Below are 27,707 nucleotides of genomic sequence, written 5' to 3'. Positions count from 1 at the left end.
GCTGCGAAAGGTGGATATACACTGTACTAGTGCCGACATTGTGCATGCTCTGTTGCCTGTGTCTATGTGCCTGTGGTTCTGTCAGTGTTATCATGTGATGTATCTGCCCCCAGGAATGTGTCAATAAATTTTCCCCTTCCTGGGACAATGAATTCATGGTGTTCTTATTTCAATTTCCAGGAGTGTACATAAAGATCAGAATAACTTTTGAAACATCAACTTCACATATGAGCAACAAAACATAACAGATAAACAATGTCTAAACATCTTTACAAAGTAAATAACATATTATCAGAAAAATTCTACAACGTAACTCTCATCAGATAAACACATAAAGACAGGAAGAACACAAATACCCAAGGGTACACAAACACATAGTGGGATAACACAAGAGGAAAGGGCAGGGTTTGTTTTCCGTGAAGCATTTGGTACTGTAGTCCAACCCAAAACTTCATTCCATAGATCCTTCGTCTTATTTCAACATTTGTTTCCACCAAAAAAATCCTATCCAAGCACGCTTTCTGTATTTATATGTTCACATATTTCTTACCTCATTATTTATTTTCCAGTATCTTACCTCATCATTTATTTCCAAGAAAATCCTACATATGCCTGCTTTCTGTACATTTTTTGTATAACTTCTCAATGCATTTCTTCCAATTCATCACAACTCGTTCTCTCTTATAGTCTACTCCCTCTTAAGCTAACTTAAATCTACTGAGCTCAGATTCTAAACCAAGGGACGAGGCAATGCAGCAGCACAAAATAATTAACACAAACAGCAATAATAAAAAATGCAGATTGGCAAAGCAAGCAGCAGCAAATGCAATAACTTATATCTAAACATGACAAAGCTCAAGCAGAAAAAATATCACAGTAATAACAACAATGCAGATAAGGGAAATGTCTATTCACATCTTAATGTCTATATAATTAAAGTGGTGCACCACAAAAACTTATTGTAAAAAAAAATACACTCCTGGAAATGGAAAAAAGAACCCATTGACACCGGTGTGTCAGACCCACCATATTTGCTCTGGACACTGCGAGAGGGCTGTACAAGCAATGATCACACGCACGGCACAGCGGACACACCAGGAACCGCGGTGTTGGCCGTCGAATGGCGCTAGCTGCGCAGCGTTTGTGCGCCGCCGCCGTCAGTGTCAGCCAGTTTGCTGTGGCATACGGAGCTCCATCGCAGTCTTTAACACTGGTAGCATGCCGCGACAGCGTGGACGTGAACCGTATGTGCAGTTGACGGACTTTAAGCGAGGGCGTATGGTTGGCATGCGGGAGGCCGGGTGGACGTACCGCCGAATTGCTCAACACGTGGGGCGTGAGGTCTCCACAGTACATCGATGTTGTCGCCAGTGGTCGGCAGAAGGTGCACGTGCCCGTCGACCTGGGACCGGACCGCAGCGACGCACGGATGCATGCCAAGACCGTAGGATCCTACGCAGTGCCGTAGGGGACCGCACCACCACTTCCCAGCAAATTAGGGACACTGTTGCTCCTGGGGTATCGGCGAGGACCATTCGCAACCGTCTCCATGAAGCTGGGCTACGGTCCCGCACACCGTTAGGCCGTCTTCCGCTCACGCCTCAACATCGTGCAGACCGCCTCCAGTGGTGTCACGACAGGCGTGAATGGAGGGACGAATGGAGACGTGTCGTCTTCAGCGATGAGAGTCGCTTCTGCCTTGGTGCCAATGATGGTCGTATGCGTGTTTGGCGCCGTGCAGGTGAGCGCCACAATCAGGACTGCATACGACCGAGGCACACAGGGCCAACACCCGGCATCATGGTGTGGGGAGCGATCACCTACACTGGCCGCACACCTCTGGTGATCGTCGAGGGGACACTGAATAGTGCACGGTACATCCAAACCGTCATCGAACCCATCGTTCTACCATTCCTAGACCGGCAAGGGAACTTGCTGTTCCAACAGGACAATGCACGTCCGCATGTATCCCGTGCCACCCAACGTGCTCTAGAAGGTGTAAGTCAACTACCCTGGCCAGCAAGATCTCCGGATCTGTCCCCCATTGAGCATGTTTGGGACTGGATGAAGCGTCGTCTCACGTGGTCTGCACGTCCAGCACTAACGCTGGTCCAACTGAGGCGCCAGGTGGAAATGGCATGGCAAGCCGTTCCACAGGACTACATCCAGCATCTCTACGATCGTCTCCATGGGAGAATAGCAGCCTGCCCTGCATTACTGCGAAAGGTGGATATACACTGTACTAGTGCCGACATTGTGCATGCTGTATTGCCTGTGTCTATGTGCCAGTGGTTCTGTCAGTGTGATCATGTGATGTATCTGACCCCAGGAATGTGTCAATAAAGTTTCCCCTTCCTGGGACAATGAATTCACGGTGTTCTTATTTCAGTTTCCAGGAGTGTATTACCATGTACTTGAAAAGAAAATTCTGTATGGTATTTCTGTGAAGAGAAATGTCTTTTTGTGCTCCTTCGTTTTTTTAAAGTACATCGTAAAGTTATTATTTACTGGATCTGTAGGCATAAAATATTTATGTTAGTACATCCAGTAAATTTTATTGGAACCAATGCTGCAGTGCAGCTAGAAACTAGATATTAAATAAAATGAGTAAATAAATACATAAAGCACGCCATATGGCATTTCTCTCAACTAGCAAGACATTAGCCGTGAAATGTTTCTCATCGTTTCATTAGGCATTTTAGTAAATATCATAAATTAAGAGCTCCACAGTATAATCATGTGTTTTCAAGTTTGAGCGTGTCGTATTTGCGATGCTTTCTACGAAGGAATGTCAATAGCGAGGATAATGGCCTCTTTTTTTCTCCACCTAATGACTTTCTTTTGTCAGACGACTACCTCTCAGCTGGGCGCCCAAAACTCATTACGCCACGGTCACTTACCTTTCTTACTGAAATATTTACGACAAGAGTTTGTGCTACAGTGGCAGTCTCATATAAAAAAATTCCACAGGTTGAGAATTTGCGTTACAAATATGTAGATACAAAATCCTATTGATATAACAGTGTCCAAAAAATTTTCGTCGGCACTGTAATACAATCAAGCATTTACATACATTTCATAACTCTTAAGGTACGATTTTTGGTTACCAACAACCTTTTTCACAAACCAGAGTCCCTAACCGCTGCTCGTTATTCCTTACCTTATTACACATATACATATTCAATAACACGTCTTCAATATTTCATCATAATAAACACATAGCGTAATCAGATTCCTCATATAGCATCATCTCATTGATCATAAACATAGCTCAACAGCATAATACACATCATTGTCGTAATAATAACATCATAACAGATCAGTCACATCTCAAAATCGTCGTAGCTTTCTCAATATTTTAAACATAAAAAAAAAATTCTCTGCTCATTTCAAAAGTGTCATATACCTCAAACGTACTTTAAAAATCATGATCCCATACCAAATACATAATTCAAAGCACTCATAGTATCACAATGGTTCCGAAAAAATATGAACATGTCACAAAGTACAGACAAAATACAGTTTCATATGTGTGAAGTCATCCAGCTGTGTAATTGCGTAAATATCTGTCACTGACGTAGTTAAAAAAATGTTTGTCTCTCTCAGTTAAATGATCAGATAGCTGTGTAATTTGTGTGTTAGAGAAATATGGTACCGATTTGTAAAGTTGTATAAGCAAATACTCCTTGTGTTTGCCAGACACATGGTACACAAAGTAAGCGTGTACCCCCCTGAGGATGTGTATCAGAAGATTTCAGGTTCGAATCCTGGCAGGGTCGCCATATGAAACGTCCCTTTAGAAAAATTTTACAAGACTGTGCTTAAACTGACACACAATATTTTTAGCGCAATGCAATCTGACTTTCAATAATCCCTACAAAAGAATGGCCCTGACTAACATTAACTTATACGTTTCACAAATCACTTACCTCACAAAAATCTTCGTTACTCGAACTACTGCAATACAGCGAGCGCCACTACTGCCAGCTAAATAAAAGATTCGAACTACTGAAGGCACTAACTACTGATAGGCACAGTTAGCAAATGAAAGATTTTGATAGAGAACAAACAATGTATTTACCTCAACAGTGTTCAAAAGTCATAATGTATATAGCAGTTCATGACACCCAGTCTTACAAATTTTAAAACTCCGACATCTCTCTCGCCACATCCACCACTGCTGGCGGCTCACCTCCAACTGCGCAACGCTACGCGCTGTTAACATCCAGCTGCCCAACACTACAATGGCGAGTATTACAACAATGCCAACGAGCCACTGACTGCACACAGCACAGCCAGTGATTTTCATACAGAGCACTATGAGGCGTTACCAATAAAAAAACCTAAACACCCTACTTACATGTTGTATTCGATCTCAGTCTGATGATGGCGATAGCTGAAACATCTCACGTCGTGCAATATGCCAACAAATTTTGAATCATCATCGTTAACATACATGGCGCAATATTTTGGGTAGGAGCTTCAGCTCGTTATTATGTGTACGAAAAAAATATATGGCAGCGTAGTACGAGGGGGAAACATTTACTACAGAGACTTTTGTCACGTGGTTTAAAAGGGCAGTGAATTGGCGGAATTGTCATTTGCACTTAGGTGATTCATGTGAAAGGACTTCCGACGTGATTATGGCCGCAGAAGTGGAATTAACAGATTTTGAACGCAGAATGGTAGTTGGAACCAGACGCATGGGAAATTCTATTTCGGAAACCGTTGGGGAATTCAGTATTGCGAGATTCGGAGTGTCAAGAGTGTGACGGCAGTACCAAATGTCAGGCGGTAACTCTCACAACGGATAACGCAGTGGCCGACAGCCTTCACTTAACCAGGTAGGGAGACGAGGTTTGTTTAGAATTGTCAGTGCTAGCAGACAAGCAAAACTGCATGAAATAAGAGGAGAAATCAATACGGGACGTACGACGAAAGTATGTTTCAGCACATTGCGGCGAAGTCTAGCGTTAATGGGCTATGGCAGCAGACGACCGAAGCGAATGCCTTTGTTAACAGCATGACATCGCCTGCAGCGCTTCTTCTGTGCTCGAGATCATATCGATTATACCCTAGACAACTGGGAAACAGTGGGTGATCAGATGACACCCGAGTCCAGAAATAGGATCTGATTGTAGGATTCGATAGTGGTGCAGACCACACGAAGCAAAGGACCCAAGTTGTCAACAAGCCACTGTGCAAGCTGGTGGTGGCTCCATAACGGTGTAGGCAGTGCTTACATAGATGGACCTGGTTCTCTGGTCCAACTAAACCCATCGTTGACTGGAAATAGTTATGTTCGGCTACTTAGAGACCAGTTACAGGCATTCATAAACTTCATGCTTCCAAAAAATGATGGAATTTTTATGGATGGCAATGTGTCGTGTCAGCAGGCCACAATTGTTTGCTATTTGTTTGAAGAACATTCTGGACAATTGAAGCAAATGATTTGACATTCCAGATGAATCCCACCGAACATTTACGGGACACAATAGACATGTCAGCTCGTGTACAAAATACAACACCGGCAACACTTGCGCAATTATTGTCGGACACAGAGGCAGCATGGCTCAATATTTCTGCAGGGGATTTTCAACGACATGTTGAGTCCAAGCGAGGTCGAATTGCTGCCCTACATCGAGAAAAGGACGGCCGGAACGATATTAAGAGGTATCCTATCACTTTTGTCGCCCCCTGTATAACGCCACTAAATATTCGGGCCCATTAAGCTATCTACGCGGTTGTTGACATTGGTTCAATTCTGAAGATGTCCACATCAAATGGTGAGGAATCGTAAATGAATAGTTTTATATATCGACAACAGCTTCTCAATTCGGAAGTTGTAGTAATACTTGGCCGTAATACTAGTAACCTTCCTTGTATTATCAGGTGTTCGTGTTATTTAGCCCAGTCACTGTCAAAATAGTCCTCGACAGCATGATAAGGTGTGGAGCTACCGTTGCGAGCTGGTGACGTGCGCGCATATGTTGCAGGTGGACGTGGCCAAGATCAACCTGCTGTACGGCTGTCGCAACACGCTGGTGAGGCCGCCCACACCACCCACGCCACCGCCCCCGCGCCCTGGTGAGTACCCTCAGTGTTCCTGCCTGCTGACCTGATGGTGAGCGCGCCCTGCAGACGCCTTCCTCTGTTTCAGCAGTCTGCACGGACAGCGACCGTTTCTGCAACTACTGGGCACGCATCGGCCAGTGCCGGCGCAGCCCTTACTGGATGCGGACACACTGCGCGCTCTCCTGCCGCTTCTGCGGTGAGTCTTCAACTTTAAGTGATCCTCTTTCCAAAAATATAAGACGTACTTGCAGTTTTTATCAACATTTACATAGTGTTTAAGTTCTTAAGTGTGCTAATGTGGTACATCCAAAAGTTACGGAAAGAGCGGTCTCCAGTAGTGGAGCAACAGGGACGCGGCCCCAAGTAGGTCACCCCAGGGGCAGCGTCACCCCAAATACAATGTGGTGGCCGTGACGTTAGCTGATGAAGCGTTTGACGTCATTCAACGTGGTGTGAAGATGGGTCAATTGGGCTACCTCCACTAACGTGTCACCCCATCCTACGAACTCATGACAATTTTGAATTTTGGCGGGGAAATAGGTCAATTGAGCTACCTATAGTGGGAAAGAAAGGGCGGCTGGATTACCTCCACTAACCTAAGTCGCATCGTCCTAGGCACTAAAAAAATGGCATGAAAGAAAGGGCAGTTGGGCTACCTCCACTAACCTAACCCACCTCGTCATAGGAACTGGACATAACTCTTTCTTTAAACAATTACAAGCAGTACCACCATCAATTTTGTTAGCCATCCTCTTGGAAAATTTTGCTGAGCAGAGTTGTTAAGGGGTCGCCCCCACTAGAGGCTGCTCATTTAACTCGAATATAATTTCTCTAGATGTGTTTAAATTTCGTTAAACTGGTTTAAATTTTTTATCTACCTACAGCATTAGTGTTGTGTTACCACTACAAGAAGCTGAGATATCGATAGCTGTATTACATGCACTGGACATAAGTCTTTATTTAAACAATTACAAACACTACCACCATCATGTGTGCTCGCTATCTTCCTCGAATTTCGAATTTTTTCCTCTAAGAGCTTACATTCAATTTGAACATAACTTATTATCTACAGCATTAGTGTCATGTTACCGCCACAAGAGTCTGCGCTTCGCGATATGTCACGTTGTCGCGCGCTGGTACTATAAACAACACTGGACTAGCCTACTCTCACCACTGACGTCTGCCGGGCACAAACATTCGCACTTTTGTAAGAAAACTCAGGTCCGCCTAGGCCAGCCTTACGTGAGATTCAACAACTTTCAAAGGTCATCCAACCACATTTTCTACATAGGCCCCTACATCGAGGGACGTATGTCACCTAGTTTATTACGCTGATAGAAAACACTAACCCTGCCGGCGGTCTGGAGGGAGGGAAAATAGGTGTGAAAAACGAATCAGCCTGTCCTCGGTTGCTGGAGGGAGGAAACAGTGTACTTTATTTATTTTTTGGACAAATTATTTAGCTACCGATTTCATCTAATTTATTTATTACGCTGATGCAAAACACTCACCCTAACGTGCTTGGAGTCACAATATGCAGTTTACAGATCTCAAAAACACTCGTAAATAATACATAACGTTAATGTGCAGAGACGCAAAAAACTCGTAAATTACGAGGTCGAGGAGTGGTTAGCACACTAGACTCGCATTCGGGAGACGCTCACAACGTTTAAACACATGAAAATAATTATTGCACAAACACTCAGTGCAAGTAAAACTTATCAACCAATCGAACCCTGATTCTATTGGGTGGAAAGCTGGTCAAATATCCATCCTAATTAATCGGCCCACACGGTTGGCGGTCTAACGCACGGATTTCCGGGAAGATTTGTGTCGAGGTCCGGTGAACCGGCCAGTCTGTGGATGGTTTTTAGATGGTTTTCCATCTGCCTCGGCGAATGGGGGCTGGTTACCCTTATTCCGCCTCAGTTACACTATGGCGGCGATTGCTGAGCAAACAAGTTCTCCACGTACGCGTACACCACCATTGCTCTACCTTGCAAACATAGGGGTTACGCTGATTTGGTGTGAGACGTTCACTTGGGGGGGGGGGGGGGGGGGGGAGGTCCACTGGGGGCCGAACCGCACAATAACCCTGGGTTCGGTGTGGGGCGGCGGAGGGGTGAAGTGGACTGAGGTAGTCGTCGTGGCGTTGTGGACCACTGTGGCTGCGGCGGGGACGGAACCTCTCCGTCGTTTCTAGGTCCCCGGTAACATACAATACACAATTAATCACAAAGATCGGTCCTAATTACACAACTAGATGCATAGCGCTGCATAAGGACGGCTTACAATCACAAGAACTAACTATACAACTCACCTTATCATGCTTTAATTACATAACTATATCCACAGCAATGCACGAGAACCGCAATACTGCGCAGAAAACTGACAAATCGTGTGGGCTGCTTGGGAAAAAATTATGCCACTCGAAACCAGCGACAGAAACTCTCAAACTCTACACTACACTTATAAGCTAGGGGAGAAACGCTCAACTCACTGAATCCTGCTGTTCGACTGTGATGAGTTTATAGAAGTCTATTAGCTCCAATCATATACCATCTATCCCTGTTTGACGTCAGAGTTCACTACACACGCCTACTAAAAAATCACCCTAACTTAAGCCAGTGGGAGATCCTCGCCCGAAAAGACTTCCTTCTCATCCACATACAATCACAAACTACGTGATCGAGCTACTACGCTAACAGTGCCAGGGCACCTGCCTCGCCGAAATGCCTCGCCGCGAAAGCCCCGCCTTCCCCTTCTGGTGCATCCTGTTCGTCACTAATGACTACGAATCATAGCTGGCACAGCCCCACAACGCCTCGCGTTCACATACTTTGATTTACATCACGTAGTACAGCACAGCATTGTTTTGCGGAATGTTCTCGAAGATGTTTTATCGAAATAATGTTTTATAGCAGCATCCAGTTTTACAAACAGTAATCATCTTTAGTTTCTTATGGTTACAAACAAGTGAAAGAAAAAATAATAATAATAAAATTCTCTCGCCTTACATCTTCATAAAATGGTTTAAAATCCACAAGATTTTTACTGCTCGGCGATTAGCAAGTGGTGACTGTATTGGTTGCAGCTACCGTCCTTAGATAGCCGCGCTGCCTTATGTGAAGTGACTGGTGCTCGCTCCAGCGCCATATAAGGCAATGTTTTCGTTGCCTGTCCGCCGCACCGGCATCTATCTTCCGACTGGTCGGGTCCCAAGCCGTGTTTAGCTGCAATCCACCATCTTTATTGAGTGCTTTGTCACAAATTTTTATCTCGATAGCTTCTTTAATTACGCTGTCCCTGAAACTGTTAGTTAGACTACTAGTTTCAGGGACAGGGTTATTAAAGAAGAGGTCGAGATAAAAATGAGTGACAAAGCCAATATTAAAGACGGCGACCTGCAGCTAAACACAGCTTGGGACCGGCCGTCTGAAGACCGAAGCGGACGTGGCGGACAGGCAACGAAACATTGCCTTACATGGCGCTGGAGTGAGCACCAGTCACTTCATAGAAGGCAGCACGGATGTATAATAACGGAAGAAACAACCAAAGGCAGTCACCACTTGTCAATGGCCGAGGAGTACTTGCCCGAAAGCTCGTGGATTTTAAACCACTTTCCGCGGTTGGAAGTCGAGAGCATTTTATCAGTAGATGTCGTTACTAAACCACGCATTCAGAGAGGATAATGACAGATATTTTATAAAGCCATAAAATAGAATATACATTTCAAGATATGCCCCGTCACAATGTTTGTTTACATTTTGTTAAACAAAAATTTTACATGGACATAAACTGTCTACAAAGAACTGTGTTTTTGAAATATAATAGTAGTTCTTTGTCTAGTAAGCAATGCATTGTTGTTTTTTATTACGAAAATTAAATTTTGAAAACAAAGTCCACGTGGTGTTTGTTATGAGCGACATAAAAAAGAGTAGCCTTGTCAGATGAATCCCAATTTTAGTTGGTAAGAGCTGGTGGTAGAGTTCGAGTGTGACGCAGACCCACGAAGCAATGGAGCCAAGTTGTCAAAATAAATAAATAAATAAAAGCTTCACATTGCTCTAAGCACTATGGACTTAACATCTGAGGTCATCAGTCTCCCTTAGACTTAAAACTACTTAAACCTAACTAACCTAAGGACATCACACACATCCATGCCTGAGGCAGGATTCGAACCTGCGACCGTAGCAGCAGCGCGGTTCCGGACTCAAGCGCCTTGAACCGCTCGGCTATAGCGGCCGCCTCACTTTTTTCATTTCTACTCTTCTCTCTCTATATGTTTCCAGTCTTCCGCAGTTAATTCCATCATACATTCCTTCATGGCTTTTTCGTTTCACTGCGGTTATTGTGCATTCTCGCACCTGTATATTCCTAGTTTATTTTCCATCTGCTCTGATAAGGCCCGCTATTTACTATTTGCATTGACTGCCTACTTCTACTACTACAACAACTGCTATTATCATTATTATCATTATGATATTGAATTACGTTACATTTTGGTCTTTTATTCTGATCTGCTTCGCTACAGGCACTTACTGAAGCGATGACTCGTTTTCCCCCTTGAGTAATGTATACCCTCTTGGTGTCCTCTTCTAAACCATCCACAACCTCTGTTACCTCTGCTACTACAGTCATTTGGATCCATCTCATAGCATGCGTCCCGTCGTCATGAGTTCCGTCATTATGCTTAAAATCGTAGCCATAGTGATCTACATCCCATATATCAACTTCACCCACTGTCTTCAGAAAATCATCAATTTTCCTATTACACGACACCTTGTAACATCGTTGGCAAGTGAAAATTTCTCCATCAGATTGCCTATCATATAGTTATTATCAACTGGTCAGTCCAAATACGTTCGCCCTACCATTATATATTTCCTGACTACATACTGTAACGAGGTGCCTGTGTAAAACCTCTTTTCGCAACATTCTCAGACCAAATTTACTTTACGAAATCGTTTGTAACTTCTTTAATCTTATATCTTCCTGGTGTGTTCGCACCTGAGTCAGCACTATCTCTCTTTAATGAAGCTCTAGCTTGTGTAGCTTATCCTTATATGACCAATATAATTTAAATAAACGCACCTCTTAACACATTAATGAATGCTACAGTATATAAACTCCCGTCAGATCAACGTCTAAAAGAGAGGGGTCGAAATAAAATTGACACACAAAACTTTTGATGCGCCTTGACCAGGCAACCAAACTTACATGATGCGTTCCTCCTCTCGTAAGGTGCATGAAATATTTTCTGGGACAACTTTATTTTACCTACTCTGTAAATTGCAAAAACGATTTTCCCTCACCGCTATCATTTGTAGCCTCATTGTCAACCCTTTCCATTGCACTTTCTTCTCTAAAGTACCCAAATGTCCTAGCATTCCTGCGATGGCTACTTCCAACTTTCTCTTACCAGCTATTGGTTTGCTCGAGGATCAGATGAGCATAGATATATTTAATTCTATGTTTTACTTTCTTGCGCAGAAAGAGAAGGAGATAAGTGTTTAACGTCCCGTCGACAACGAGGACGCTAGAGACGGAGAACGAGCTCGGATTAGAGAAAGATGGGAAGAAAATCGGCCGTGCTCTTTCAAAGAAACCATTCTGTCATTTTCCTGAAGCGATTTTTACTTTCTTGCACCTATTTGCCTAGTGTTCTAGCTTTTTATTCAAATATTCATTTTCTGTGTTCCTGTTCGCTTAATTCAGATTACCTACTGCACAATTTCCACTTCTCTAGTATTTTGATCCATCCCTTATTTGAATTTTAATAACTCCTTCAGGATCTGTTCATTCACGGAAGAGAATTTTGCAGCCTTTTGTCCAGATCTGTTTTTAAGACGTCAATGACCTCTAAGTATTTCTTTTCAAGTTTTCCTATTATCTCTTATATTTTTGTTAGACCATTTTGTGTCTCTATTTTCTCTGTAAGATCGTTTTCAAACTTGTAGCTAACTCATTAAATTGTTGAACCATGTGAACTCACTTCCGTTTGCATTGTCGTCCCATGTCAGTTGACTTTCTCTTGCATTGTCGTCCCATGTTTGATGTTTTATACCATAGATTTCGTTTTCGTGTCTTCTACATTGAGAACCTGAAAGCTATTGTCTTTTTCCTTTTTCATCCAGTTTTGATTACCAAGTCTTATGTTTTTTAGCTCAAAATGTTACACAAATTTTTCCATAACTTCTGTAATTTTGCTTCCAGACTGCAATTGCAGGACTTCCGAGCAGTTGTACGTACAGCTTTAGCACAGCGCAATTATTATGTGAAATGTCAGCAATAGTATGATGCTATGACTATGTCCTGTCGCCCTATAGTAGCCATGTGTAGCGTAACAGATCATTCAGTGCGTAAGTGAAAGTACTGGATAACTTCTATATTAAGTTGTTGCCAAAGATGGTTTTTACCTGAAGTTCACGCAACGAAATAGTGACCACGTTAATGTTACGTTAAACTGCCTCAGTGGGAATATCTCGAGCTGTTTCCTCCACTTCCTTGACGGGAACATAGGACACTGATATTCAGTGACGCATTTTTGATTCTGTTCCCACTGATAAACTAGCTACTTTGCGCAATTAAATGTTGTTGTGAGTGGTTGTGGCATGTACTATCATTGTCATGCATCACAAACCGGACAAAGAATCTATACAAAGTTATCTCCTCATAAATATTAATACAAAACATGTAAATAAAAGAAAAATAAAAGGTAAATTAACCGAAGTTCTTTCTCAAAAACAATATTTGCCACTAATAATGTAAGTTAATTCTTACTAAGAAGAAGACAGGAACCAGCCACTATTAATATTTCTATTTATTTAGGTAAATAGCGCGGTTACCGGTTTCGAACTGGCAAGTTTATCATCAGACGGCTGTTCACATGATTTTCAAGATACACTTTACATTATTGTCCGTTTCCAATTTTTATTCTTCCACTGTGGTGAAATACTATTGGTGTGTTGTTGCCCTACGGTAGAAAACAGTGCTAGAAGTGCCCTATGTGCAAATAACTAACCTTCAAACGATGAAATTTAGAGTAAATAAATATTTGAGGTTATGTGGTTATGGTACTTAACGTCGAAAATTACGCGCGATTTTGTTGCGAAGCTGCAGGATTGTATTTTTCGAAAATTCCAAAATATATCGAGAACTTATGTAATTTGTACACCACCATATTGTGCAAAGCACCACACACACACACACACACACACACACACACACACACACACACACACACACACAAAGAATTTGCCGCAGTTATCACAAAGATTGCAGATTCACAAATACAACAGAGTCAGAGACGTTCTCTCTCAGAGACATCACAATATACAGATTGCTTTGATTTCACAGTATGACTGTTTTTAAAGAATAAGATAACGTAATGGAAAATAAAACACAATGATGTAATATTATATGCTCATGATGTAAGGTTTATCTTTGAGTTTTAATTTTCATTACGTTATGTTATTCTTTAAAAACAGTCAAACTGTGAAATCAAAGCAATGTGTATAATGTGATGTCTCTGAGAGAGAACGTCTCTGACACTGTTGTATTTGTAAATCTGTAATCTTTGTGATAACTGCGGCAAATTCTTTGTGTGTGTGTGTGTGTGTGTGTGTGTGTGTGTGTGTGTGTGTGTGTGGTGCTTTGCACAATATGGTGGTGTACAAATTACATAAGTTCTCGATATATTTTGGAATTTTCGAAAAATACAATCCTGCAGCTTCGCAACAAAATCGCGCGTAATTTTCGACGTAAGTACCATAACCACATAACCTCAAATATTTATTTACTCTAAATTTCATCGTTTGAAGGTTAGTTATTTGCACATAGGGCACTTCTAGCACTGTTTTCTACCGTAGGGCAACAACACACCAATAATATTTCACCACAGTGGAAGAATAAAAATTGGAAACGGACAATAATGTAAAGTGTATCTTGAAAATCATGTGAACAGCCGTCTAATGATGAACTTGCCAGTTCGAAACCAGTAACCGCGCTATTTACCTAAATAAATACTCTCCTGGAAATTGAAATAAGAACACCGTGAAATCATTGTCCCAGGAAGGGGAAACTTTATTGACACATTCCTGGGGTCAGATACATCACATGATCACACTCCCATGGAGACCTCCCATGGAGACGATCGTAGAGATGCTGGATGTAGTCCTGTGGAACGGCTTGCCATGCCATTTCCACCTGGCGCCTCAGTTGGACCAGCGTTCGTGCTGGACGTGCAGACCGCGTGAGACGACGCTTCATCCAGTCCCAAACATGCTCAATGGAGGACAGATCCGGAGATCTTGCTGGCCAGGGTAGTTGACTTACACCTTCTAGAGCACGTTGGGTGGCACGGGATACATGCGGACGTGCATTGTCCTGTTGGAACAGCAAGTTCCCTTGCCGGTCTAGGAATGGTAGAACGATGGGTTCGATGACGGTTTGGATGTACCGTACACTATTCAGTGTCCCCTCGACGATCACCAGATGTGTATGGCCAGGGTAGGAGATCGCTCCCCACACTATGATGCCGGGTGTTGGCCCTGTGTGCCTTGGTCGTATGCAGTCCTGATTGTGGCGCTCACCTTCACGGCGCCAAACACGCATACGACCATCATTGGCACCAAGGCAGAGGCGACTCTCATCGCTGAAGACGACACGTCTCCATTCGTCCCTCCATTCACGCCTGTCGCGACACCACTGGAGGCGGGCTGCACGATGTTGGGGCGTGAGCGGAAGACGGCCTAACGGTGTGCGGGACCGTAGCCCAGCTTCATGGAGACGGTTGCGAATGGTCCTCGCCGATACCCCAGGAGCAACAGTGTCCCTAATTTGCTGGGAAGTGGCGGTGCGGTCCCCTACGGCACTGCGTAGGATCCTACGGTCTTGGCGTGCATCCGTGCGTCGCTGCGGTCCGGTCCCAGGTCGACGGGCACGTGCAGCTTCCGCCGACCACTGGTGACAACATCGATGTACTGTGGAGACCTCACGCCCCACGTCCACACGGCCTCCCGCATGCCCACTATACGCCCTCGCTCAAAGTCCGTCAACTGCACATACGGTTCACGTCCACGCTGTCGCGGCATGCTACCAGTGTTAAAGACTGCGATGGAGCTCCGTATGCCACGGCAAACTGGCTGACACTGACGGCGGCGGTGCACAAATGCTGCGCAGCTAGCGCCATTCGACGGCCAACACCGCGGTTCCTGGTGTGTCCGCTGTGCCGTGCGTGTGATCATTGCTTGTACAGCCCTCTCGCAGTGTCCGGAGCAAGTATGGTGGGTCTGACACACCGGTGTCAATGTGTTCTTTTTTCCATTTCCAGGAGTTTAGAACTATTAATAGTGTCTTCTTCTTTGTGAGAATTAACCTACATTATTAGTGGCAAATATTGTTTTTGAGAAAGTACTTCGGTTAATTTACCTTTTAATTTTCTTATACATACATGTTTTGTATCAGTGTTTACGAAGATATAACACACTTATCTGTAACGTTGGTTCAAAACGTCGATTCGGCCACGATGCAGCTATACCTCAGCAAAAACCCTCCGAACGAAAAACAAAAATACATTCATAGCCTTCAATGTTGTAAGCAAGCTTGTAATATCTGAGTATTCAGATGAATATTTGAACTATGAGAACAATAATGGCTCATTTTTTTAAATATCGTTCAGGATAAGTACAAAATAACTGACTACAGTCACAATTTTCTGAGATTAAGGGTGCAATAGGGTATGTGCCGACGCTTCTGATTTCGTTAATAAGCGAATCCTCACCCGCTTGTTGTCTTGGACAAATACATAACGTATACGAGTCGCCCACGACGCAGCAGTATCTCAGAAAAACAATCACAGCGATCAGAACAATGTATTCACCTGAAGCGGTACGAGCACGTTATGCGTACAGATTAGCATCTCGATATTGCTCGGTGATGGATGCCCTGCATTCAGTAACACGCCCACGCACATTCAAGGCTAGTGCAGAACCTCGCTTTGCTGTTGCACCCGTACCTTTGTCTCACACAAAACAAACAGCAATATGAAATTACAGTGCCTTATTCCACTCGCTAATATATGTGGTGTTCATGATGATTTTTAAACAGAGTTCTATAATTTGGTTCGATATTCTCAGGACAAACTAATGTATGTATCAAACAACAATTAATTACACAATTTTACAGGAGAGTAATTTTATGTATTTTACATAGGCACACAAACGGTTAACGGATGACAACAGTGACTTGTCAGATATCATACACGCGCAGATCGTAAAGGCAACAAAACTATTATTTATAAGTGAAGCCCTAGTACTGAAATGTCAGGTTGCACTCACAGCGAAAACTGCGTGTGCATGAAGTATGACAGCGCGATAGGTGATGCACTTCATTGAATTGCGAGAAATAACAACAGAAATCCTGAAATATCTTAGTTGGCAGAAATTTTTGGGGAAACTTGTAACATTTTCCAGTACACTACTTAGAAAATAACTAGAACTGGTTAGTCTGGTGGATCCCACACGTTTTCTTCAGTTCTCTACATACCACTCTCCGAGGGGCTTTGAAAATTGTCCTATCAATAACACACTCACAGGAATACCAATACCTGTACACCAGTCCTACAACAATCCAGCCAATAACTACTGAACAAAATCACCCTAAATTTTCGTCCTCGAAGCCTCTACATCACAATCTACAACCATCTAATTCATCTAACTAAAACTCTAAGCACCTTGGACTGACACTTGATGAAAAGCTACGTGGAACCACCGTCTACAAACCACCCAAAAGAAAAACGACGACTGACCAAATATAGGGACTAAATTCCTCTACGATCATACATACCTACTAGATCATCATTCGGCCCAACCTCAATCACGCAGATGACGCATGAACCTCCACCTGTTCCATGTTTTAGCACTTGCTCGAAATCATTGATCTTTATGAACTGCGCCTCACTTTCTGTAACCATTTATCCTTCCCCACCCGTATTCTGTACCAGGTTATAAAGTTCCCATACGCTAAATAAGTGTAACATCCTCTCCAGTCCTTTGCCTCATTTATATCTCCCATCAAAGGGCACCCTGTTGCCGGAACTCTGCACCGTCCCATCGAATCGACATCTCCACATACTCTGTATCATTTCCGACGGTAGTTTCGAACGATTTCCCTTCTCAAATCATGAAATCGTTTCTTTATTCTTACGATCCTATGAACTATAATCTACGCTACCTATTCCATTCCCGGATGAACACTTCAACCACCCTTTTCCTGCATAACTGCAATCCTATATGAAACGTACCAGCTATATTTCGTCTCTCAACTCTTCCCAGGACTCACCCCACATCGTTTCTCATGTTACTTCCTCCCCAATCCCATTTGCATCCGAGTACCTCAGGTAGCAAATGTTTACTAGAAGCTCACAGCAGCATCATCCATAGAGACCTCTACCTCACAATTTACAACCATGTAATTCATCGCCGGTTGGAGTGACCGATCGGTTCTAGGCGCTTCAGTCTGGAACTGCGTGACCGCTACGGTCGCCGGTTCGGATACTGCCTCGGGCATGGATGTGTGTGATGTCCTTAGGTTGGTTAGGTTTTATTAGTTCTTAGTTCTAGGGGACTGATGACCTCAGAAGTTAAGTCCCATAGTGCTCAGAGCCATTTGAACCATTTTTGTAATTCATATAAGTAAAATTTTAAATTTCGTTGGACTACAACTAGTTGGAAGCCCCACCTAGTAACCACCCAAAACTTTAAGATATTTTGTTAACTAAGTGAAATAATTTTTAACCTTGTTTTACAAAGTATTAATACCGTATGACCCAGGTGTCGTGTTATAAGCTCATTTTCTAGTACAAAACTGATACCAAATGCGGGAACCGGGCTAATGTAGACACGACAAGTTCTTAATCTATCGAGTCTTGGTTTGAACTACAAAAGTTATCTCTGATGACAGTTTTGACAGTTCTATAGTACTTTACTAAAACCGTTCAACAGAATTTACAATAATTATGAATACACATACATTTTAAAAGATCTACGTTCATTCGACTGGAAATTTGCGTCTATCTATTTACGAATGAAGGTACCAAGGTTCTTTTGCTATGTCAGGGGTGGCCGAGAATTCGGCTCACGAGGCATGCCCTGGCACGAGTGCCATAGCGCTCAGACTAACTGGCACATTTCCTCCTCCCCGCGCCACGCTGTCTGACCGCGAGGATGGGGTACAGGGGGAAACTGCGGGCGCACTGCATACAACTTGGCTTTATATTTCACATTTCTCAACAACATAGGTAGAACACCAAACAGATTTTTAGTATTAGTCAATTATTTTTTAGTGAGCTGAAGATATAATTTTTCCGTTTCTAACTGTCGGCGTTTGGATGGAAGGAGACAATTTCAGGTTTTCGCACTCAGGTAGCCAAGTAATCCTGACTTATTTAGTTTCATAACCAAGGAAACCTCTTTCACACCCATACGTTTGATCAAAATGTTATAGCACTTTTGCAGTCTCATTATGGAGACGTGTAAAGTCTACTTGAGGAAAGAAATGTAGACGTCCTAGACTGTTTCAGCGTTAAAGATATCAGTCCTTAAAACGGAAAGAACCTTGCAGATCAGTCAGTTACATACGCACACGAACAGGTACACTTTCAACTGAAACGGCAAACGGTCCCTAAAACAGAACGAAAAACAGATGTAAGATTTTACAGTGTCCTCGAAAATATCCTTGTAATTATTTCAAGGCCACGACGAATTCTTGAAACCTCGCTATTTCTTTAACGCCAGTGAGATCTGTCAAAATGTGTCTCTTCAACAACGCGATTTTCTTTTTAAATGCATCCCCATCAAATCAGAAAGAAGCTACCTTGCAACGGCGTACTATGGGCCGGGTGCAGTCAAGTCCGTTTAAAATGGGAAGCCTGTAATCTATTCAGAATGTTCTCATTTTTGTCCCTGCACGCCTTTTTCCTTCGTACATTCAACAACACCGAGTTTCAAATCTGATCTGACTTAATACTATTGCAGCTTCTTTCGGCCAGTTCTACATCATGGATAACTGCATTATCTGCGATAAGTCTGAAATTGCTATTAATATTGTCCGCACTGTCAATAACAAGGAACATGAACTGTAAGAGTCCAACAACATTTACCAGTGTTATAACCGAAGTTACCTCTACATCTGGCGATGCGTCTCCAGCCATGATATGTTCCTGCGTCCTACCTACCAAAAATCTTCAAACCAATCACAAATTTAGCTTAATAACCCATGTAACTTTTCATAATAATCGAAGGTGTGGTAAAGAGTCAAATGTTTTTCGGAAATCGAGAAATTATGATCGAAGGATTTCGGGATGTAATGCATTGGGCCTGGTGACGTAGCGGTCCGGCTCGGTAGCTCAGTGTATTCTGTCAGACGGCTGGCTCTCTCTGTAATAAAAAAAAGGATGAGTGCAGTCTTTAACGATGGAGTTGAAGGGGTGTCTTGTGAAGTCCACTCCCCAAATGATTTGGAAAATGACGAACAAAGTAAAGGGGGAAAAAGAAGTAAAGGGCTTGACTGTAAACTAAGCTGTTGTTGTATCGAATCTCGGTTGGACCTTTGATTTTTCAGTCTGCGTTTTAATCTAGCATTTACCTCTCAAGTATGCCAGAAGTCGCCAGAAACAGCACCTCCTTATTCTACGTTGAACTTAGGTCCCCTTTCCTCGGTTGGATAACTGGATTTTATTAGAGACACGCAAGTCACCGTAGTGGCGAAACTTCTAAAGAAAGAGACACTATTACATAACAGATGTGAAACAAAAGATACCGCTATAGATAGAAAAATGCTAAATGAAAATCGTTTGGCTGTCAAGAGAATAGTGCACGAAGTCTTGAATGTTGTCGCGAGGTCTTTCACACACCGAAAGAAATTCTGACCAAATTGTGAGGCTGCACTCTTGCCCTACCTATCGTCACTACCACACACCTTCAGTGTGTGTTTCTTTGACCATGTAATAAGACAACTGTCGAGGCTGAAATAATCCGAACACATTTATTGCGTAACATAACAGCCACTGGGAATTATAGCCCAGAAAATATTGAAAGAAATGTTGAATGGCTTTCATCGTCAAGTGTTGCGTGCTGTGGTAATGTTAAATATCATTTACTAAGAGAAATGTTCTATTTACTCCTTAAAATCAGTGCACATTTACATGCAGTATTCGCAACTAAATATTCCAGGGGTAATCTTACATACATCGAACTCTAGAACGTGCAGTCGTATGGCGGTCACCTCTAAGTTTACTGTTCGGCTGACGGACTTCAGTGTTCTGCCAAATGTTCAAATGTGTGTGAAATCTTATGGGACTTAACTCCTAAGGTCATCAGTCCCTAAGCTTACACACTACGTAACCTAAATTATCCTAAGGACAAACACACACCCCCATGCCCGAGAGAGGACTCGAACCTCCACCGGGACCAGCCACACAGTCCATGACTGCAGCGCCCCAAGACCGCTCGGCTAATCCCGCGCGGCAGTGTTCTGCCCTTGCGGCATCTTCAGAGTACACAATTTTCATGTAGTGATATATTTGGACATCCAGGTGATGTTCGCAATTTCGTTAATCTGTTCTTCTGGTTCCCTATTTTTGCCATTATAAATGAGACATCTTATTAATTGATGTTCACTCACAGTTCTGATTTGTTCGTTATTGGTAATTTGTGTTAAATAAATCGTAGCTAGAGATGGAGAGATAATTAGGGGATTTGTGTTTGTAAGGTATAATAGTTAAATTAATTTGAAGAACACAATAAGGGAAGGTAGCCTGGAATGTGGAGGGGATAAGGTGTTCGCCTATTGGCCAGTTTCAAAGGTGGTGGTGAGAGGTGATAGGAACGCCAGCCTGCTCAAAAACAAGAGCCCGTAGTTTCCTCAGAGAGGCGCCTGCAAACACGTAGAACTTGCCTCACGAGGGGCACTACAGCCACTAAATATTGGGCCCCACGGAAGTGTGGTGACACCCGCGGGTAGAAGCAGTTAATTGCCTGTACATTTATTTGATAGGATGTAAATCATTTATACCATCTTTTTGCCTATTTAGTTGTGTATACTGAGTTTAAATATGCATTGATTTTAAGGAATAAATAGAACATTTCTGTTAGTAAATGATTTTTAACGTGACCAACATCACGCAACACTTAACGATGAAAGCCATTCAAGATTTACTTCAGTATTTTCTGGGCTATAAGGTCCAGTGGCCATACTTTTTCGCAGTAGCCAGAGTGTTCGTATTACTTCAGCCTCACCTAATGTCCTGTAACAGAGTCAAAGAAACACACTAAAGGCGTGTGGCAGTGACGAAAGGTACGGCAAGAGTATAGCCGCACACTAAGACCAGAATTTCTTTTGTTGTGTGAAAGACCTTACGATAACATTCTGCTACGGTAGTCATTCAAGGCTCCGCTCATTACTCTCTTGACAGCCAAACGATTTTCGTTTAGCATTTTTGTATTTATAGCGCTATGTTTTGTTTTACATCTGTTATGCAATAGAGTCTGTTTCTTTAGAAGTTAACGGTGACTGTATGTCATTGTGGGTTCCTTCCATCAAGAACTGCTCTACAGTATACATATCTATTCAGGGCCTAGTCAACTATTATGCTTGAGCCATAGTTCCATGCTCCTGTTCCGTGTTGAAAGTTCGAAGTTCCTCATTGAGATATGACATAACTTCGTCTTTAGCTAGTTTACTGAACACGTAAATGTTTCTGCTTGCTTCAGTTTCGCTGTGTACTTTGGTAGCCATTGTCGCTACAACTGGCTCATTCTCACTGGTACTAGCTTCGATGTGAACATCCTCAAAGACGTCAGATATACTTGTTGGCATCAGGTCTAATACGTTTCCTTCGGGAATGCAATTCCGAGTTATCTGTTGTAAGTAGTTTTCAGTGAATGCGTTGAGTAATGTTTCACAGAATGTCACGTTATGCTCGCCACTAGCAAAGACGTAATTACGCCAGTAGACTGACTCTTCAGCGCCAAGGCGCGTCTCGCACCACAACGGCGAGGACTTCAAATGAGTCCCCGACGAACCTCCTCCACTCGCTCTGCGACCCGTTGTATCCGTCGTCGCCCTCGACTTTTATTCTTTCCACAAGATGCAATAGTTCTGAACGCTTGCACTCATCATACAATCTTCCAATGTTCCGGGGCTTCCTCATTTCGTTTAAGGTTGAAATGGCGACCAGAGTCGCTGGTCTTTGATGAGAAACTCGTTATTTTTTAAATACCCCTCGACGACGATTTTTCGACTCTCTGAACTCCACAAGGTCATAATTACAAAGGGCATTCCTCCCTTTATAAAGCGTGGAGATACTTGTATCGCATAGGGGATTCAGAGACGCCTTCTACATGATTCCAATCCTGCTATTAATTCTGCTGCACCCTGTACAAGATGTTGCATTGTAAACATTACACATATAGTAAACAGTACACATACTATAAGCACACCACTGCGGCACGTAACAGACACTTAAAAATATTCTTGACGCAAGTTTTAGATTCACGCAATTGTTTTACACTATATGTTATTGTTTAGACAGGGAAAATAGAATGTCAATCGCGTGTTCAAATTGAAATTATTGTGGTATATGCTTTACGTCCCAGAGTGACTTGTTTAGAAAGTGTGTGATGTTTACAGCGCAATAGCTTGTATATTGTCCTGTACATTCATACGGACCATGGCATGACGAAGCCCCGTCCTCTGAAACATACTGTTGACCTGACGACATGTTGCTGGTGAAATCAATTAGGAAATGGAAATGTTAGCCACTTGAAAATGAACGCCTGAAACAGGGTGTAGCTCTGGAGTAAAAGCAGTTTAAAAGAAGCAGCGTCTGGTTACATTATTCTTTAATATGTGATGTTGTCTGCAGTCCGGAGACTGGTTTAATGCAGCTCTCCATGCTACTCTATCCTGTGCAAGCTTCTTGATCTCCCAGTACCTACTGCGACCTACATCATTCTGAATCTGCTTAGTGTATTCATCTCTTGGTCTCCCTCTACGATTTGTTGCCCTCCAATACTAAATTGGTGATCCATTGATGCCTCAGAAAGTGTCCTACCAACCGATCCATTCTTCTAGTCAAGTTGTGCCACAAATTTCTCTTCTCCCCAATCCTTTTCAATACCTCATTAATTATGTGATCTGCCCATTTAATCTTCAGCATTCTTCTGTAGCACCACTTTTCGAAAGCTTCTATTCTCTTCTTGTCTAAACTATTTATCGCCCATGTTTCACTTCCATACATGGCTACACTCCACACAAATACTTTCACAAAAGACTTCCTGATACTTTGATCTATACTTGCCTCTAACAAATTTCTCTTCTTCAGAAACGCTTTCCTTGCCATAACCAGTATACATTTTATATCCTCTCTACTTCGACCATCATCAGTTATTTTGCTCCCCAAATAGAAGAACTCCTTTACTACTTTAAGCGTCTTATTTCCTAATCTAATTCCCTCAGCATCACCCGATTTCATTCGACTACATTCAATTATCCTCGTTTTGCTTTTGTTGATGCCCATCTTATATCTTCCTTTCAAGACACTGTCCATTCCGTTCAACTGCTCTTCCAGGTCCCTTGCTGTCTCTCGGAGAACTGCAATGTCATCGGCGAACCTCTAGTTTTTATTTCTTCTCCATGGATTTTAATTCCTACTCCGAATTTTTCTTTTGTTTCCTTTACTGCTTGCTCAATAAACAGATTGAATAACATCAGGGAGAAGCTACAACCCTGTCTCACTCCCTTCCCAACCACTGCTTCCGTTTCATACCCTCGACTCTTATAACTGCCATCTGGTTTCTGTACAAATTGTAAATAGCCTTTTGCTCCCTGTATTTTACCCCTGCCACCTTTTGAATTTGAAACAGAGTATTCCAGTCAACATTGTCAACAGCTTACTCTAAGTCTATAAACGCTAGACAAGTAATTTTGTCTTACCTTGTTCTATCTTTTCAGATAAGTCGTAGGGTCAGTATTGCCTCACGTGTTCCAACATTTTTACGGAATCCAAACTGATCTTCCCCGAGGTCGGCTTCTACCAGTTTTTCCATTCGTCTGTAAAGAATTCGTGTTGGTATTTTGCAGCCGTTACTTATTAAACTGATAGTTCGCTAATTTTCATATCTGTCAACATCTACTTTCTTTGGGATTGGAATTACTATATTCTTCTTGAAGTCGGAGGCTACTTCGCCTGTCTTATACATCTTGTTCACCATATGGTAGAGTTTTGTCAGGGCTGGCTCGCACAAGGCTGTCAGTAGTCCTAATCTCAGGGCCTTGTTTCGACGTAGGTCTTTCAGTGCTCTGTCAAACTCGTCACGCCGTATCATATCTCCCATTTCGTCTTCATCTACATCCTCTTCCATTTCCATAATATTGTCCTCAAGTACGTCGCCCTGGTATAGACCATCTACGTACTCCATACGTACTATCGCTTCTTTGTTTAGAATTGGGTTTCTGTTTGAGCTCTAGATGTTCAAACAAGTATTTCTGTTTTCTCCAAAGGTCTCTTTCATTTTCCTGTACGCGAAGTCTATCTTACCCCTAGTCATATATGCCTCTACATCCTTACATTTGTCCTCTAGCCATCTCTGCTTAGCTATTTTGTATTTCATGTCGATCTCATTTTTGAGACGTTTGTATTTCTTTTTGCCTGCTTCATTTACTGCATTTTATACGTTCTCCTTTGATTAATTAAATTCAACATATCTTCTGTTAGCCAAGGATTTACACTAGCCCTCGTCTTTTTACCTACTTGATCCTCTGCTGCCTTCACTATTTCATCTCTCAAAGCTACTGTATTTCTTTCACCCATTCTTGTCAAATTTTTCCTAATGCTGTTCCTGAAACTCTCTACAACCTCAGTTTCTGTCTGTTTATCCAGATCCCATCGCCTCAAATTCCCACCTTCTTGCAGCTTCTTCAATTGTACTCTACAGACCATAACCAATTGATTGTGGTCAGAGTCCACATCTGCTCCTGGAAATGTCTCACAATTCAAAACCTGGTTCCTAAATCTCTGTGTTACCATTATATAATCTATCTGAAACCTTCCAGTGTCTCCAGACCTCTTCCATGTATACAACCTTCTTTCATGATTCTTGACCCAAGTGTTAGCTATGATTAAGTTATACTCTGTGCAAAATTCTGCCAGGCAGCTTTCTGTTTCATTCGTTACGCCCATTCCATATTCACCTACTACTTCTCTTCCTTTCGTACTATCAAATTCCAGTCACCCATGAGTATTAAATTTTCGTCTCCCTTCTCTATCTGAATAATTTAGTTTATCTCATGATACATTTCATCAATCTCTTCGTCATCTGCGGAGCTAGTTGGCACTTAAACTTGTGCTACTGTGGTAGGCGTGGGCTTCTTGAATATAGAAAATCTATTTTGGGATTAGTCTTCGGATGCATGATATTTCTTTTACTTATGTTGTTTTGCTTTTGTTGTCGTTCTATCATGTTTAGAGTTTCTCCTGCGGGTGTGCTAGTGTGGTAAGATGTCACATTGTTTAACCTGACTGTCAGAGATCTGTGCTTCTACGATGGGCGTTCTATAAGTAATGCAGCACGTTGTTTTCTAAAGGCAGGTTAGTTTTATTCAGGATTCCAATACACCATATTATTCCTTACACTTACGACCAAAAAACCCTATTTTTCAAGAATCTCCGCTCAGTGCTACAGCGTTATTGGGAAGACGTGTATGCGTGCATGTTACCACTCTGCTCGTCGACGTCGGAGCCAACGGCTTGCTGCATCAATACTCTCCCTGTCATCCATGTACTTCCTCCTTCGGAGTACATCTAGAAGTTGTAAGGTGCGAGATCCGGGTTGTAGGGTGGATGAGGAAAAGCAGTCAGGTGAAGTTTTGTGAACTAGTCTGTGTGTGAAGACCAGTGTGGGGTCTTGCATTGTCGCAGAGAAGTTGGTTGATCGTTGCACCATGAGGAAGGACATTAAACAGGATAACTCCTTCAGAGTCCCAGAAGACCATTAGACGCCTCGCCTAACGACTCACTGTGCTGTTGTTCAATGCCAGCTCTCCCTAGACATTCAGCAAACGCCTATGAATATCTGTGATGCTCTGGTTTTCCGCTCTCTGCTTGAAACGCAGCTGCGTTGCAGATGTCATTGTGACGCCTACGTTTAGCGCCACTACCTGTTGGAACTTCATGAAAAAAATAGGGGCTGAAGCGGGAGTATTCCGCCGTGTCCCATAACAAATTCCGAATTTTTTCAGTCTCAAACTGCCCGAGAAAAAAACAGTTTTACATTACTTATTGAACGAACCTCGTATAAGGAATAGCATAAATTCCGTCTTTATAAAATGTAAGTTGTTAGGAGTTTTATGATTTTGCTGACTAAACAGACTGCTGAGTGACATCTGCAGCTGCGGCTCGTAAGAGACGCTGTCGCGTCGTGCCGTGTTGCAGGCGTGGCGGCGGACCGGGCCTGCGTCGACGAGAACGAGCTGTGCGAGCGGTGGGCTCGGCTGGGCGAGTGCGCGGCCTCCGCAGACTACATGGCCGCCTTCTGCCCCGCCGCCTGCGGCACCTGCTAGCTGCCGCCGCTCTGCGCGTAGCCAGCTGCCGCGCTGCTACTGCAAAAATAAATTATTTGTTGACAAATTCGTAAAAATTGTATCTGACCTACTGCTTCCCTCTCCAGTCCCACAGCTACGGCACACAGATGTCCATATGAGTCGAGTGAATGACTATATGGCCGAAATTACGGGCTATACATTTGTGGTGCATGGTCGTGGATTTTGGCTGGTTGATGTACAAGCGTGGGCTCTGAAACAAGTACTGTGATTTATCAACACAGAACTTAGAATGCCACACTGCATTCATAAGTAAACACATCAAGCACTTGTGTTCAATATACCAAGTTAATCAACTTCCGACATAACAATATAAATTTGATAAAATATAATTACTCACTCAAAGGATTAAAGAATTAAAACTGCAATGCAACATCGAAGATCATGAAGTAAAAAAACGTACCCTAAGATACAGGTATACATAAAAAGTATTCCTTGACCCCACTTAAAGTAACTCTGCAGAGGGGAAACAGATAATTCTGCAACAAAAACATTAAGTCATCAGATATCATAACAACATCCAACTACAACCGACACCTTAATTAAACACCAGACGCACCGACATACGAGAACTATGCATTCTACATTGACACGCAAACTGACATTTCAAGACATAAAGGATTAATGAGATTTAGCCGTCAGTGGCACTGATTAACATCAGCGAGGACAACTGTAAATTTGTGCCAGACTGGAACCCGTGCCTCCTGCTGACTGACCAGACGCTCTGATGGCTAAGCCTTTCAGGCACAGTGCTCATCGCAACTCTGCGGACTACCCGAGCACGCCTCCCGTCAGTATCGAATTCTCAACTTATCCATACACTACTGACGTACTGTGTCTGCCCATAATCCTCACTACTGGCGGCGTTTTGCCTATTCCGGTAAGAGTTCGAACGTGGTGCTTATCTGCACTGAAGCTATCATTCGTTAGCCTCACCTTACTTGTGTATGTGGTGTCTGTTCTTTCGGAGC

At 42.8% G+C, this 27,707-nt stretch overlaps 1 protein-coding gene across 1 annotated transcript in view; it reads left to right on the top strand.

Moving 5' to 3' along the window:
* LOC126271618 (hatching enzyme 1.2-like) overlaps positions 1–26,758 on the top strand; it is a 129,261-nt gene extending 102,503 nt beyond the window's left edge. Inside the window, exons 10-12 of the mRNA XM_049974166.1 lie at positions 5,997–6,087; positions 6,164–6,271; positions 26,570–26,758. Coding sequence (XP_049830123.1) covers positions 5,997–6,087; positions 6,164–6,271; positions 26,570–26,697 — 327 coding nt within the window. The 3' untranslated portion in view covers positions 26,698–26,758. The remainder of the gene's footprint in view (positions 1–5,996; positions 6,088–6,163; positions 6,272–26,569) is intronic.
* The last annotated feature ends 949 nt before the right edge of the window (positions 26,759–27,707 follow it).

This window comes from Schistocerca gregaria, chromosome 1 (assembly GCF_023897955.1).
Source record: "Schistocerca gregaria isolate iqSchGreg1 chromosome 1, iqSchGreg1.2, whole genome shotgun sequence".
Taxonomy (NCBI): domain Eukaryota; kingdom Metazoa; phylum Arthropoda; class Insecta; order Orthoptera; family Acrididae; genus Schistocerca; species Schistocerca gregaria.
This window is presented reverse-complemented; position numbering and strand designations above follow the sequence as displayed.